Source organism: Saccoglossus kowalevskii, chromosome 12 (assembly GCF_978046115.1).
Source record: "Saccoglossus kowalevskii chromosome 12, keSacKowa6.1, whole genome shotgun sequence".
NCBI lineage: Eukaryota > Metazoa > Hemichordata > Enteropneusta > Harrimaniidae > Saccoglossus > Saccoglossus kowalevskii.
Window position 1 is genome coordinate 4798336 of NC_140652.1, and position 15616 is coordinate 4813951.

A 15616-nucleotide genomic window follows, 5' to 3' on the forward strand; every position below is an offset into this window, starting at 1 on the left:
TAGCTATAATAACGTAACGCCGCTCGACTCGTTTCTGAATTACGCACTGCAAACAATGACTGCTAACGTCTATAAGATTGACGAAGATCTACTGACATGTCCTGTTTGTTTGAAACGTTACAAGAATCCAAAGATTTTACCATGTCACCATTCCTTCTGTGAACAGTGTTTGGCGCAGTTGAAGGGGACGCAGGACACGATTGAATGCCCCAACTGCAGACAGTGTCATTCCGTGAGTACCATTCAATACCTTCGACCAAGTACGATAATAAATTCTGTGATAGACATTATTGAAGAACAGGAAAGACGCCAAGATGGTGGAGCGTGCCATGGTTGTCAAGAAAACCCATCGACAAACAGGTGTGTAGAGTGTGCTATGGATTTGTGTACTACATGCGCCAAAGTCCACAGTAATATACCATTAATTAGTCCACCTCATCGTATTATGACTGCACAGGATTTTAACAAGACCAAATTACAAGACCAATCCATAGCTTTAGCCGCAGTTCACTGCACTTCACACAAAGACAGACTTATTGAAAATTATTGTGCGAAATGTAAAGTTCTGACATGTCCTTTGTGTTTGAGAGTGAGTCACAAATGGCATAGAAGCATTGACTTACGGGGGGCTGCAGATAGATTCTGTAAGATGGCAACAGATCACATAAAACTCTTGAAAGCAAAACAAAGTGAAGTAAAACAAAGCAAAATAAATGCCACAAAACAATCAGAAGAATTAACAAAACAACATTTGCATCGAAAACAACAAATAAAGCAACATTCACAGGAAACTATTGAGAAATTAACAAAAATAATAAAACAGGAAGAAAACAGTCATTTGAGTAAATTAAAAACTGATTATGACAAAATGAACGAGGAGATCAACAGAATAATTCACCAGTATGAAACAACTGAGGAAATACTGACAAGTACAATAACGTTGATGAATAATTTATTAGAATATAGCAGTGCTGCACAGCTGATGAAAACTAGTAAAGAAACAACAAATCAACTGGAAACTATGATGTCACTTGATACAACATGGAATGATAAAAATAAATCACTTCCACAGTTTTATCCTGGTGACATTACACTGCAAGGCATGCTGGGAACACTTCAGGCTGCAGATTCTGTCAATCCCTCAGATCAACAAAAACAAGAATCAACACACGCTATAAATGCACCAATGAAATTAGAGAAAATCATAGGGGGGCGAGGCACGGAACTAGGGATGTTTGATGAACCTATCGGAGTGAGCATTAATACAAGCGGTGATATTTTAGTGGCGGAGGAAGGAAATGGTAGAGTTCAGATTATAGACACATATGGCAGACCAAAGTCACAGTTACAATTTACAGGATATAGTAAACCAGTCAGACCCATAGATGTAGCAGTATCAGTAGATAATACATACTTCATAACAGATGGGCCATGGGAAGGCCATGAAGGAAATAATCAGGTGATTGTATGTAATCAATATGGGAATTTTATAACGTGTTTGGGTGGGAGAGAATTAAAGTGTCCGCGTGGAATTGCTATCAACCATAATAATGGTGTTGTATATGTGGTAGACTGTGATGCACATTGTATAAGATCATATGAAATAACAGGTTTCAGGTATATTAAGTCAGTTGGTGGAAAGGGTCAAGGGTCATGTCAGTTTGTACATCCGACGTTCATATCTATCAATAGTAAGGGATGTATAATAGTCTCAGATAACCATCGTGTTCAGGCCCTCACATCTGATGGTGTATTCATGTTTGAAATCAGAGGATGTCCATATGAAAAGTTCATCTGGCCCATGGGAGTTACTACTGATAAGAACGATAATATTTATGTATGTGACAATGGCAACGATAGAGTGCAGGTGTTTGACAGTCGAAGTAGATATATAACTGATATTGTTTGCGATGCAGTAGATGGCCCTAGGTGTATAGCAATTAGTGATGACGGTAAAGTTGTTGTCACCGATGACTTACACTGTGTTCAGTTCTGGTCATTCATCAAGTGAGTACAACGATGACCATCAAAAAGTGACCCTTGACCGTATTCACGACAGTCGATTGATATGCTTTTTTGACTTTCATAAATGGTCTTCTTTGTATTTTCACTTTTGATTAACTGCGAGTTTTCCCATTGCCTTTTAAACATTTTATTCAGTGATCAATGCAATCAAATAAACCAATTAATTTGATTTATTCATTATTTATTGAGTAATTTGTCATGTCCAATTAATTTAATTAAATTTTTCACGTGTAATTATATATTTGTGCATACTGGACGTTACTTCCTGCATATTTCGTTTTCATATATTTTCAATATCTTTCAGTACAATGATTTTAAAGTTTGTAGTACATGTAAAAATTGTAATGTCAATGGCTGGTCTGTCTAGTTATCTTGATCAATAGATAACCTTTCCCCCCTATTCATTTCAGCTATGATCAAAACTGTTGTTTACTATAATATCTTAATGCCAAGACAGTCACATTTAATTCTCTGTAGTCCACTAGTACCATGCTTTTGGCATCCCTGCAAATGTAATTTGTTGTTATGACAACCATGTTTTAACCATAAGTATGTCAATTGACCCCTTTGAATAGTAATAAATGTATTATTACTTTTGAAGACTTAATGTTAGCGTGTATTATTATGATATATATGAGGAATAACTTTTCTGAAATTTCAAAAACAAAATAAAATCTTCAGTTAGTTTAACTGGTTCGTGACGGTTGACAAGATTCTACGCACAACAATGCTAACAATAGGGTATATAAAGCTATTTCTATGAAGCCCGTATTCAGGTAGAGCCTCATAAACCTGTACACTGTATGAGGTCACGAGTGTCAGTGAAGGGTCATGCCATAACGCATTATCCTCTTCAACAAAGCAGAATTGTTTCTGTTGTATGGTAGTATGGCAAGTGATTGTGTAACGGTGGTCCTCTCACTCTTGTGTCCAGTTTTAATGGGAAAAGAACTTGCCGTTCAGGCAATCTGGAAAGTATTTTTGATTAATATTTATGTATTGTCGCTTTGATCTCAATATAAACATCAGTGTATGATTTATCTTGACAATCCTTTATTTATCCTAGCAATGTTTGTTTGATGAAATACTGAAAATACGAGTTAACCTGTACGTAAACCCACAATGCATACAAGATATTGATACGTTTGCTTTTTTGTTTATTGTTACGAAAATCAACTGTAAAATGTTCTTTATCAAGATATCGACAAAATATATTTTAACTATCCGCTTTTCATCAATAATACCAAGACAATATCACGCTATTTAATTTCATGTGAAAACATCAATAGACAATGCAAAGCATTGACAATGTCTGGCGGAAAATAAATTCATCTAGATTGGGTGTGACCGTTTGTCAATGTCTTGGCTCAACCGAAACTATTAAAGCTGTCGGTCAAATCAGTGTAAACGGCTGCCTACTTTGCATGAGGTGTGCTGGAAAGCTCTACTTCAAATGGAGTTCAAATGGCCTACTTCGAAATAAGAAAGACATATACATTGAGGAAAACAACCATTCTTTTAAAGACAAATATTTGCATACCAACTACGCAGCTACAAACGTTCAATTTATACACGTTGATTAGGAATTACAAATTTACTATGGCAGATTTCTTCAAAAAAATATATACTGTCTGTAGGTCAAGGCATATTGCAGACAAACACCAATACACAGGGTTACTAGGAATTTACTAGTACTACTTGAACAAACAATCTATTTTTGTCTAGGATTGAATTCCTGCCAAATGATGCGATTAGGGGTCTCACATCCCCAGCACATAGACAGTATCAAATAACGCCACAACAATACTAATATAAATCACAATATTTGTTAACTCGGTATGGGTCAGTACATTTGTTAATGCGCATGCGTGTTTTACTGAATATACCCATACATAAAGATTCGGTTCGGTAACTACATCTACGTGTTAACCAACAACAGATCACTGTATTGTAAAAATGTACATGAAATCAGTTTGTGTCTAGTTTTTATTGTATTTAGTGTCTGTGGTCAAACAAGGAAAATAAGTGGCTATGTTTCTAGGTAGTTAAATTGTGTTTATATTCGTAAAATTCCCCCATACATTACTAGGCTGTTAGTGAACTAGTATTGGCACCAACATTACTGTGTTATGGGGTAACAACCTGTCGCGGTTCTTTGAGGTTACCAATGGAGTTCGACAAGGCTATGTCCCCGGTCCTGTTCAACCTTTATGTAGATGACTTAGATCGTGAATTAAATAAGCTTGTATGTGGTTGCCAGGTTGTTACTAACATTGTTAATAATTTAATAATGTCAAAGGCCTACGCAAACTTTGTGTTGTGTTTGTGTTGTGTTGTGTTGTGTTGTGTTGTGTTGTGTTGTGAACTGAATACAAACACTCCCTTGTCTTAATAGAAAGCTAGTATCGTTATTTATTGAATGTGTTTATACCTCTACTAATGGCATTGTCTCTGTAATATTTAATAGTGGAAGTCACTTGTGACTTTAATAGTGGAAGACTTTAATAGTGGAAGACCTTGGAAGTCACTGTTGGTGCAGTACTGGAATAATTTGAATTTTTGAGTTTATAGCAAAAACTGGCTGTAATATTACTCTATTTCCCTTTCTTTTATTGTTTTGTAAGTTATTTTTTATGGACTCAGTCTGAAATAAATAAATAATAATAAATAATATATATTCTGAAATTTTGATCTTTGTAATGAGAACATCCATACACATATAGTGCAAACTTGACCTTGATGAAATGTAACAAAGTATAAGGAACACATTGAGGGATATGTGTGCCAAGTATGAAGGCAATGATCATTTCCCCTTCTTGTAGTTATATTGGAAAAAATACATAAACTAATAATATCACCTTGACATTTGACCCTAAATTGTAGCTAGGTCATGCTAGTTGTACTGGAAAATTGTGGGCCAAGTGTTTTTTTTATACTGAACAAGTATTGTGACTTGCATGAGGAACATGTGTGACAAGTTACAAGGTGTGACTTTGACCTTTGACTTTTTGATTGCTAACGGTTGCACTCAAGTATACTTTTTGACATTTTGACAAAATTAAGGATTGCCAACCAGATTATAATAAAGTTTCTATGAAACATAAAAATTTCCCTGTCAATTGCATACTTTAAGCTTAAAAATAATATTTGGGATACAAACTATAATATAATTTAGAAATCTTGTGTGATCATTATCATTGTTTAATGTTTCTTATGACATCAAATTGTGCAGACCCCTCTTGAAATGTAAAGTATTAATTAAATAAGATGATACAAAAATCAAACAAATAGATTTGACGTATCCAACAATATTAACATTATTTATACCATATATCATTATCAATTTCTAGTTATACATTGACCAACATGAAATGATTGACAGCGTGAACAGCCAGTATAAGAACTGTCAGTGTCAACATATGCTTGAACAGTGGCGGCGGCACAGGGGGGGGGGGGGGCAGAGGGAGGGTCTCCCCTCAAAAAACGTTGGGGCGTCGCTACTCCATAATCAAGCTGAAACCTTTTGTGTAAAACAAAATTCACCCCTCAAAATGCAGAAAATAGCGTTTCAGAGAATTTGGATTTCAACATTTTTAATGGGGAGCATGCCCCGGACCCCGAGTAAGGTAGCGCTTCGGCGTGAGGATGGTGAGCAAATCTCACCCCTCAATGGAAAATGTTCTGCCGCCGCCTCTGTGGAAATATGCAAATGTTTGTTGATACGTTATGTTCACCTTGCTTACGACCAAAATCGAATCAGCCAATGTATAGGGCGACCACTCTGTCCAGTAGTTTTACTTAGAACACATATTCAAAATGTGTTTTAGAATCCGTCTTACTTAGAAAAGATACACAATAAAACCTAAATATACTACCAAACAAAACATATGTTAGCTGAGTTGTCTATTTTGAGGTCGTAATATTTCTTGTCATCTTGTCTTGTCATCTGAACGACTGATCTTATAAACAGTACAGTGAGTGTATCGACAGGTATCGGATATCCACGATGTTTTGTACAAGAACATACTTCTAGATGGCCATCGTAATAATCTATTTAGAAGACATCTCCAATCAAGTCACTTGTTGCGTGAAGCCCAGAACTTTTGAGCAAAATGTAGTTTTTTTATCTCAAGTTTGTTTTCAGAAAACGTCCGTCCTCTTTCAAATCAACCAATATTATTTGGAATTTACATTGCTTTCTTAAATGGTGCAAATACTCGTGCATTATCACAGAAGTATGACACGTTGTATCTTATAGAGATGACATCATGCAAGAGATTCAATAATCTATGTCACTTGAAGTCAGGGGTTAATATTTCGTTGCTGGTCATCATGTGGGTCAGTTGGAAATGTGTAGCGTTTACGGTTTTGTCAGACAACTTTAACTTTTATGGAAAACAGGAAGTCGAAGACTAAAAATTGAGAAGGTATAACAAAATTTAACCTATTTTTTGCTTCAGCAATTATAATTGGTTAGGAATAAACACAATAAAAACTGATGGGCAGATATTTATTACTTATATCTTGAATAAGAAGAATAAATTAAAACATTTGCTATTACTATGTTACGAACACTAATAAGAAGTCAAGCGATTCATGCATATGTCAGATATCCAATAAGTATGATAAGAGTTTCCGTATATTTAATATTCGAACTATACTTTTCGTCCATGCATTGATCGAAACTATACAAGCACTATGTTATTCACACAGGGCGTCTGTAACAAAAGCAGAATGTATTCAATTACTAAGCGAGTTTGTATTAAATGATTGTAAACGACACAAGATATTTTACATTATGAAAGAGCAATAAAATATACATTTTGTTTTGTTTTTATATTCCGAAAAAGTTGTTCTCAACTGTTCATGAGTCGGTCTGGAATTATTCATTGAAATATAATATGCTGATAAGAAGACCTGTTATTATCGCTCATATGTATGTGCATGTTACATATAAATAATAATGGTCACACTTACTGTATTCACAGATGTATCCTTTGTTGCTTGTACAATAAGCATCATACCATTGAAATTCACTTTTCTTCCTGCAATGAAATTAATCAATATGTGATATTAAATTTAGATTTTCAAATTATTCAATTGGTGGCACGATATCACCTTGTTGTTTCGTGTCACATTCAGTTTTGTTATGAAGTTAATGCTTGACTGTCGAGTTAACAGATTTATTTTACTCACCACAAATGAACACAGTGTTGGCGATCAGATTTGTTGTTTGGTTCACCACCTCCCCAGTTGTTGTACACACCAGCTTCTAGACCTGACCCGTCCAACCAACCAAACGTTCCTTCATTGTCAATATCGTTCAACCCAATCCAGAAGCCACCTTTGACCTCGTCATCCAGATTATTATACTTTATATAGTTCGCAACATATGTATTTGATGTCTCTGTGTCTAGCTTTGCAAGTTTTCCACCACGCTCTTCGCAGCTAGCTTTTGCCGTAGACCAGTCCACCTCATCAGTGTTAACTTCGAAATATCGTGAGCCATCACATATAGTATTGGTGACTGTCAAAGCACAATGTAATTATGTTACAATGAGAAGTACTGACAAGTCATGTAATTAGTTCAATAAGCTGGCATAGAAATGTGATTAGCCCACGTGATTCATCTGTCGATCTGTTGTTTTATTTCAATTAAAAGATACGATAATACGAATACTATGATATACTAGTACTTACTATTACAACAACACGGAATCATCATAGGTAATACCTCACCAAACTGAAAATAAAAAATGAAATTATCTATTAACATTTTATTTTTTTTTCTTCAAATTGAAATAATTAGAGGTTAAACAAGGATAATACCAGAAATACATGCAGTATTGCGAGAACAAGTTTTGATATTTTTCGGGCTCATAACGCGATAACAAATACCACACATCACATCTGGTGTTCATATGTACAGCAGTATCAGCGAAAAAACAAGAAAATGTCTCTGAGAAAGTGGCCGGCCATTAAACGGAAAAAACCAAGACCAGTGATAGCGTCGGAGGCACATAGACCGTACTTTGATTTGATTTGATAAACTACTGATTGAATAACTTAAATTAGCGGAGGATTTCGATGAAGTATCGAAAAAATTATCAATTGTTCAAATTTCGATTATCTATAATTTACGAATGGAATTTCACGAGTCTGTTGTCATAGAAAGTTTTAAAATTAACAATACGTTATATCGTATGGTGTGAATCGCACAGCGTAGCTAAAACAGTAAAACACCACAGATATCACAGTTGCTCTTATGATAAAACAGGCCTGTATACATTACCCTGTATAGGTTCCCCAGATAATAACAACCACAATCAGCTTTTTCAATGCATATTCCACCTTCGTCTAAGACGAGACCTTCTTCACAGAAACAACCTTCAGTGCACAGCTCAGTACATGACCCAATGGGATAAGGATCCAAACAAGACGCAGGGCATTCTGGTCCACATGGGGTATATGTCATACCAGGTGGACATTCGACCTCTGACAAAAAAGAAACGAACAGACCTTAGATAATGGCCACCGAGATCTCGTTTAGAGTGAGAGGGCCGCGAGGCCAGTTTTTGCCACTGAAATATTATCCCAGCAAGTCACGTGATTCTCTCACTCTAAATGAGATCTCGTGGGCTATTGGCGTCTATCATCATAATTGTTGATCAATAAACACCCCGAACAAAATGGTGGTAGATAAATATCAACATATTCATTACATATTTCTTAGGATATAGACGAGCCATGTAAATGTGAGTGATATATTACCATAAAAGCTCCGCATTTATAGAAACACACGTGATACTTTTTCGTCACTGGGAGATCATTTTACTTGTGGATTGCAATGTTATACAACATTAGCTCGTCAAACTTACCACATACGGTTCCGGTCCGCCAGTCTCCAATTGTCAAACCTTCATTTATACATTGCGTCACATAATCTGCCACAACAGCACATCCTCCAGTTACAACGGGAAGTGAGAGTTCAACGTCCATCTCACAGGAAAAATGATAATTTGCCGGATCAACAGTGTTCACACAACTCGGTATATTTCCTGTAGTAAAATACAGAGTGTAATATAAGACGATGAAGATATCTAAATAACAATCATGGTTCATACGAGGGCATACCGGTGCCAGATTTAACGACTCCTTCCCAGACACGCATCTTAAATAACCTTTTTCACCTTGAACACGAGATCTTGATGATACCCCTCGCCCATGGGATTAATCCAATATTTGTCCAAAATACGGCAGAGGACTACCTACTATTAGCATGCGTTGTTCACTTAACATTCAATCACAATGTAGCCACATACACATATTTAAACTAAAAGTATACAACACAAACTCGTTGCTAGGCATGTGCATATACGCATTAAACCTTCACAAAAATAGAATATTCCCATGAAAAAATTGACAAAATCAAACATATCCAGCCCACAGTGAAAATTACCACATTGAATGTGGACCATACCTGAGTTGAACAACGAATCACATAGTTCTTTAGCATCTTCAGCTAAACCACGTGGTGGTAAATCTTCTTCGATGGATCGTTTTTTTGTAGGGACACAATTTGCGGCCGCTGCCCAACTATCTCCAAAGACATTAACATTTGTAACCTGGTAGGAATATAAATCACTACTATAACTTATATATTTTTCGTAAAAGTAACTTGCAAATGAAAATCCTTACCATAGTTGTAATATACTGTGAAGAAAAAACTGTATACAAACGACTATAATATACATGTATATACGTATTGTTGTAAGTAATAACAGAGACAATTTCTATAACTCTGACCTGGGTACCATCTGGCTGTATAAACTCGTCTCCAATGTTACCATTAAAGTTTCCGCATAGACCGCATACTTTTCCACTATGCGCACTTGATACATCTACGTAAACTCTGTACACTCCGTCCCATCTAATTTTTATTCCATAACCAGTTGTTACGATCTGACAGTATAAGGATAAATAACGAATCAATTGATGACTAAATCATACACGTTCACTCACGATACACTAGGATATAATGTCTCAAATCAACTTACCAAATAAGATCCAGCTAATGTTATTGTTGTATAAGGTGACACTGTAACAGGTGGCAAGACTACGACTCCATTCAATATTATTTGCTTTCCTTGCTTCAATAGTATATTCTATATAATGAAATGAATGTTTTGAAATATAATGTTTTGAATGTGAAAGCTATGATTAGCAAATGAGTTTTATTAAAAACAATAAGGACATGCGAAACCAATATTTCAATCTATGTAAAATCAGTGGTATGCCAGTTAGTTACGTACATGGTCATTAAACAGCAGCCTGACCTCCTTCGTCGTGGTTGCAGCAGATGCGCCCCATGGTTGATTTATACCAATAATTTGAAAATCATAGGGTGAAAGTGGACATTGGGTACTTAACAATGTGTATTCACATTTCCCCTGGAAGTGGTAATATTTGTTGTCGAAAGACGTATAATGCGGATCTCCGACTCCACTGCACGTGTCTTTACCTGTAATAATATGTCATATTACTCATCCTGGTAAGACATGCTTCAATCACAAAATATGAGAATGCGTACTGAGTTGTGATCCACCACTCAACTTTATAATTGTATATGGGATTCGTTACATAATTTATATATTCATCATTATCATAAAATATAATAAATTGGAGAATGACATGTTTAAACATTGTGAAGGTATTATTCGAAAAGAAATAGGACGGTACATCCATATAAGTGCCAATAATCAATCCTAAAACATATCATTTGCAGTTTCTTTATGATACTGATGTAATGATACATTTTAACGCAATTTTACCTGAGCAATCGTCCATATACTCTGGGCAGCAATCGCCATGTTCTATGCATTTGTCGTCACACCAGCAGTTGCGGTGAACGATTTTTTGTCCACATACGTCTTTGCAGAACACTGGCAAAATATAACACAGAAAACGACAATCATAATTTGGTTAAATTGCACTATAAATCTATTCAATAAAGTGAACGTCGTGTTGGAATAAGAATTACAAAATATTGATTTTGCCAATTATCAACTCACCCTTTTTACAGCAAATAATAACTGGATCAAGCGGCTCCCCGCCCACCTCGAAACAATCGTCCGCATGGGTACAGACACGGCCTGAAATAGGCGTTCGAATATGTGGCAATCTACAAAATCCATAATCAGAACCAGTCGGACACTCCCAGTCTATAATAACAATTGCACAAGACACTATAGTCAGTCAATAATAAATACGGATAATAACAATTGCACAAGAAACAATAGTCAGTCAATAATAACGACGGATAATAACAATTGCACAAGACACAATAGTCAGTCAATACGTCATTACATTTGAGCTGTAGTATGGTAGGTGATGACTGAGATGACTTTAAAGTGACATATACGTCACTGCTATTAGCATCGCCACCGACGTAATTTTTAACATCTAATTAGACTCGCAAAATGTAATGGTTTCAATTATTCATGGATTGCACAGTTTCATTGCATATTTATAATTACTTGACGGAAATATCATCGAATAAATATAAGTAAAGTAAAAAGTGCATAAACCAATCAGGGCAGGATTTATCTGCTAAGTACACAAAGTGTGCAAAGCAGAATATTTCAACCATCCAATTATCCGTAGTTATTACCATGAATCCTGTATACGTCCATCTTGTTTAGTGTTCCCTTTCCAAATCGGCAACGACCAGATGTCCCGCCACCATTGTAGTCATCGGGCGTTGATGCAGCATTACACTTGCCGTCAAGAAACACAAAATACGTGTATCCTTCATCATATGCTGCCCTTGCACAACTCTGTAATATTAACAGTGTGGAGTCATTTCATATCACAACGCAATCAATAAACACAAGTCATTACAATGACACAGTCCAAGTTAAATTTTTGAAAGTTCTCTTTGTGCTCGTCACATTAAAGCGAAGGAGTTGTCGCGAGCGTGTCTTTGAAACTTGAGGTCCAAGTGGCGTATACAACAGATTGTTTATTTACATCAAAACACGTGTTCCATGTAGTAGTAATATGGCCAAAAAAACAGCCGTTATTCGGCCATCTTTGACCTGATTATGAAACACACTGATATGTATGATCTATGTGCCAAATACGAATGAAAATGGTACATAAATTGTGGAAATATAGTAGTAAGGCCAAAAAGTTAGATGGCTGTCAATCGGCCATCCTTGACCAGATTTTGAAACAAATTGTCATGGACATGTATTCTAACATGTATAAAGTACATGTATGTGCCAAATTTGAATGAAAACTGACAGAGCACGTCATAAAAAAACAAGATGCCTGCCAGTCGACCATCTTTGATCCAATTGCGAAATAAATCGTCATGGACATGTATCCTAACATGTATAATCTATGTACCAAACAACTGCATGTGAATATGTCCCACATAAGGTACTAGGAACATGCAAAGAATGAAGAATCGGTCCACAGGATTCTGAAATATGACTCTCGATAGACTGACACACACACGGACGGACACACGGACGGACGGACAGACTCAGGAAATCACGGACGGTCGGGGACATGTATCTAAATTTGAATGAAAACTGACAAAGCATGTCCAAAATACGACATTTTTAAAAAACAAGATGGCTGCCAGTCGGCCATCTTTGATCCAATTGTGAAATAAATCGTCATGGACATGTATCCTAACATGTATAATCTATGTACAAAACAACAGCATATGCATATGTCCCACATAAGGTACTAGGCACATGCAAAGAATGAACAGAATCGGTCCACATGATTCTAAAATATGACTCTCAATAGACTGACACGCAGACGGACGGACACACGGACAGACTCAGTAAATCACGGACGGTCGGGGACATGTATCTAAATTTGAATGAAAACTGACAAAGCATGTCCAAAATACGACATTTTCAAAAAAACAAGATGGCTGCCAGTCAGCCATCTTTGATCCAATTGTGAAATAAATCGTCATGGACATGTATCCTAACATGTATAATCTATGTTCCAAGTTTGAATGAAAACTGAACTGACAAAGCATGTCCAAAATACAACTCTTTTGAAAAACAAGATAGCTGCCAGTCGGCCATTTTGAATCGAATCGCTAAACAACTGCATGTGGATATGTCCCACTTAAAGTACTAGCACATGCAAAGGATGAACGGAATCGGTCAAGGGATTCTGAGATATGACTCCGGACGGATGCACGGACGCACGGACGCACGGAGACCGAATTATAAGTCCCCGTTTTCGGACTTCATGTTGGCTAAATTTCCCCCAGAGCAGGTCTCTACACTGCTTCTTGATTAATCGAGTTCAATAAGAAGAAACATGCCGGGTAAGAAATTAGTGATATATGCAAATTCAAAACTGTTGGTTTAATGAAGATTCCCGCATATAGCTAAATATATATGTATATATAGTTTATACTCACCCTGACTTTATCAGTAGGATCCAGATATGGATTACCACCTCCTTCTAATAACGTGACTTGAGTTGTTTCTTTCCAGCATCCTTCGTGTTTGTAATCTGTAAAAAGGCATATTCATATACCCCAGACATGCAATAAACGCAATATTGATAGACAACAAATTAGTTTTAAAACAATTCGCAATGGCTGTTGTTCATATTAGGCAATCACTTACCTATCTCAAGCGGACAATCGATTGTCATACATGATCGAATCGGGCATGGTGGTGTTGCACACAACTTAGTTTGAGTACCACCACCACAGGTTACAGAACAAGCATCCTACGCTCCATTAACAATCCCTAATAATAGGGGGAAATCAAAAATAGAGAATTCACACCTGTATATTGCTCAAATATTGGGATAAATCTTGAACACAATGTTACAATATTCTATAACTAAGGACACTGTAACACCAAATGTCGTATTAACGCATTCTCTAAAATTTATTTTGAGTATTACATCAATGCGATCAATTATAACTGATAGAAATCACATGATGCCAACCTACCTATAATAGTGAAGATGCACAGCAAACGTAACAGTTGTAAAGACTCCATGGATGGCTGATGAAAACAAAAATAAAATAAAAGATCAAAATTTTCAACAATTTGCGTCATAGTGTTCTAAATGGACCGTGGTTTCAAGTAGTAGTCTTTCTGTGGCAAGATACGAGATGGGTTAATGTGTTCGTCTCTTCAGTATCTAAAAGAGGCAGTCATCTTGTAATAAAGGTGGCTGGCATTATGTAACGTGCACAAATAATCATTTATCACCGATGTAAACGCAGCGCCGTGGTTTTATAGAAATACGAAGTTGTAAAACTACATCAATGAATTCCAATTACACACAATTGAAATCAACACACATTTTACCAGCAGTCACATAATAAAGAAGTAACAAACGAGAAATCGTCAGATTTCGAATTTGTGGATAACGATCAGTGGCTCATAGTTGATATGCATGTTATATTTCAATACAGTTATAATTAGTTCAAATTCACGGCGTTAAGAATCTGAAGACATATGAGGACATCGACGGGAATACATTTCTCATGTGAAGTATATAATAACTGATTGAATATCTATGTGTTAAATAACATAATGTACAGCATACTCACGTACCCGGGTAGTAGGTTTAGTCTTCGAATACGACGAAGTGACGGTACCGCGCAGTGAACACCAATTTATAGCAATCAACTGTGTGATGTTAAGTCTTAGCATATGGTCTCGATACTGTAAATTGCTGACTTGACAAAATATGTCAACATAATTATGTAAATAACTATGATACACGATTCGTGCACGATTTGCAGGTAGGGAGTGTTTGAAGACAAAGTTGACAGAGCGAAACAAAAAACAACAAGAACAACAAAAGCTATTCATGAGTTGAAATAAAATATACTAATGTATCCATATTAAAATGTCACGTCTTTCCGTCGCATTTCAACCCTTCGTTTTAGTATTCCGTATTTACTGTTGATTGGTGGTCTGTAGAAACATTCTCATTGTAATACTACGACATAAACATAAGTTTTAACGTCACAGAAAATGTTATTGTATTCGAAGCACTCATTGCGATAAAACGACGGGGCTTGATTTGGAAGCAATTTTGAGGACGGAATGTTTTATCTACTGCATGTAATATTATTCGTAGTATTTTTTAAAAAAATATTTACTTTTATCATATTTGAACTTGTAATCTCAGTATGTGTAGGATTTTCAGCTTTATCCAACATGTAAAATAAACCACGTGACACGTTTAAGTTGCTGTCCTCGGCGACAACGTATATATATATATATATATATATTAATATTGTACTTGACAAGGTTATTTATTCACGAAACGTGGGAAGCAAGGCCTGGTATTGACGACTTTTCTATCAGTTTTTTTTTAATTTATTTTTTTTGCCAGTAAGGGATTCAACCTGGATGTACTCTTGTATGTGATGAAAACATGTCATCTGTTATTAACATCCACGTCATGTGATATTCGTAAATGATAATTACATGGCCAAGATAATCCCATAAAGTGACATGGGAATTATAAAGCACAATAAATACAAACTATCTAACATATTTCCACCATGTGAATCGTGTGT

At 36.0% G+C, this 15616-nt stretch overlaps 2 protein-coding genes across 2 annotated transcripts; one reads left to right on the forward strand and one right to left on the reverse strand.

Moving 5' to 3' along the window:
- Positions 1-2625, forward strand: LOC100372699 (E3 ubiquitin-protein ligase TRIM71-like). The gene has a single exon (XM_006824377.3). It carries the CDS (start codon positions 56-58, stop codon positions 2009-2011), a length of 1956 nt encoding a protein of 651 aa, XP_006824440.1. The 5' UTR covers positions 1-55; the 3' UTR covers positions 2012-2625.
- A 3896-nt stretch (positions 2626-6521) lies between these two features.
- LOC102809706 (von Willebrand factor-like) lies at positions 6522-14676 on the reverse strand. The gene is made up of 17 exons (XM_006824376.3): positions 14640-14676; positions 14027-14081; positions 13692-13817; positions 13481-13575; positions 11696-11861; positions 11097-11246; positions 10857-10967; positions 10338-10546; positions 10083-10190; positions 9832-9987; positions 9506-9650; positions 8904-9083; positions 8318-8520; positions 7726-7768; positions 7222-7552; positions 7003-7070; positions 6522-6743 (listed from the first exon to the last, which is right to left on the reverse strand). The coding sequence occupies exons 3-17, from the start codon at positions 13717-13719 to the stop codon at positions 6727-6729; spliced, it is 2010 nt and encodes a 669-aa protein (XP_006824439.2). The 5' UTR covers positions 13720-13817; positions 14027-14081; positions 14640-14676; the 3' UTR covers positions 6522-6726.
- Between the last annotated feature and the right edge of the window lie 940 nt (positions 14677-15616).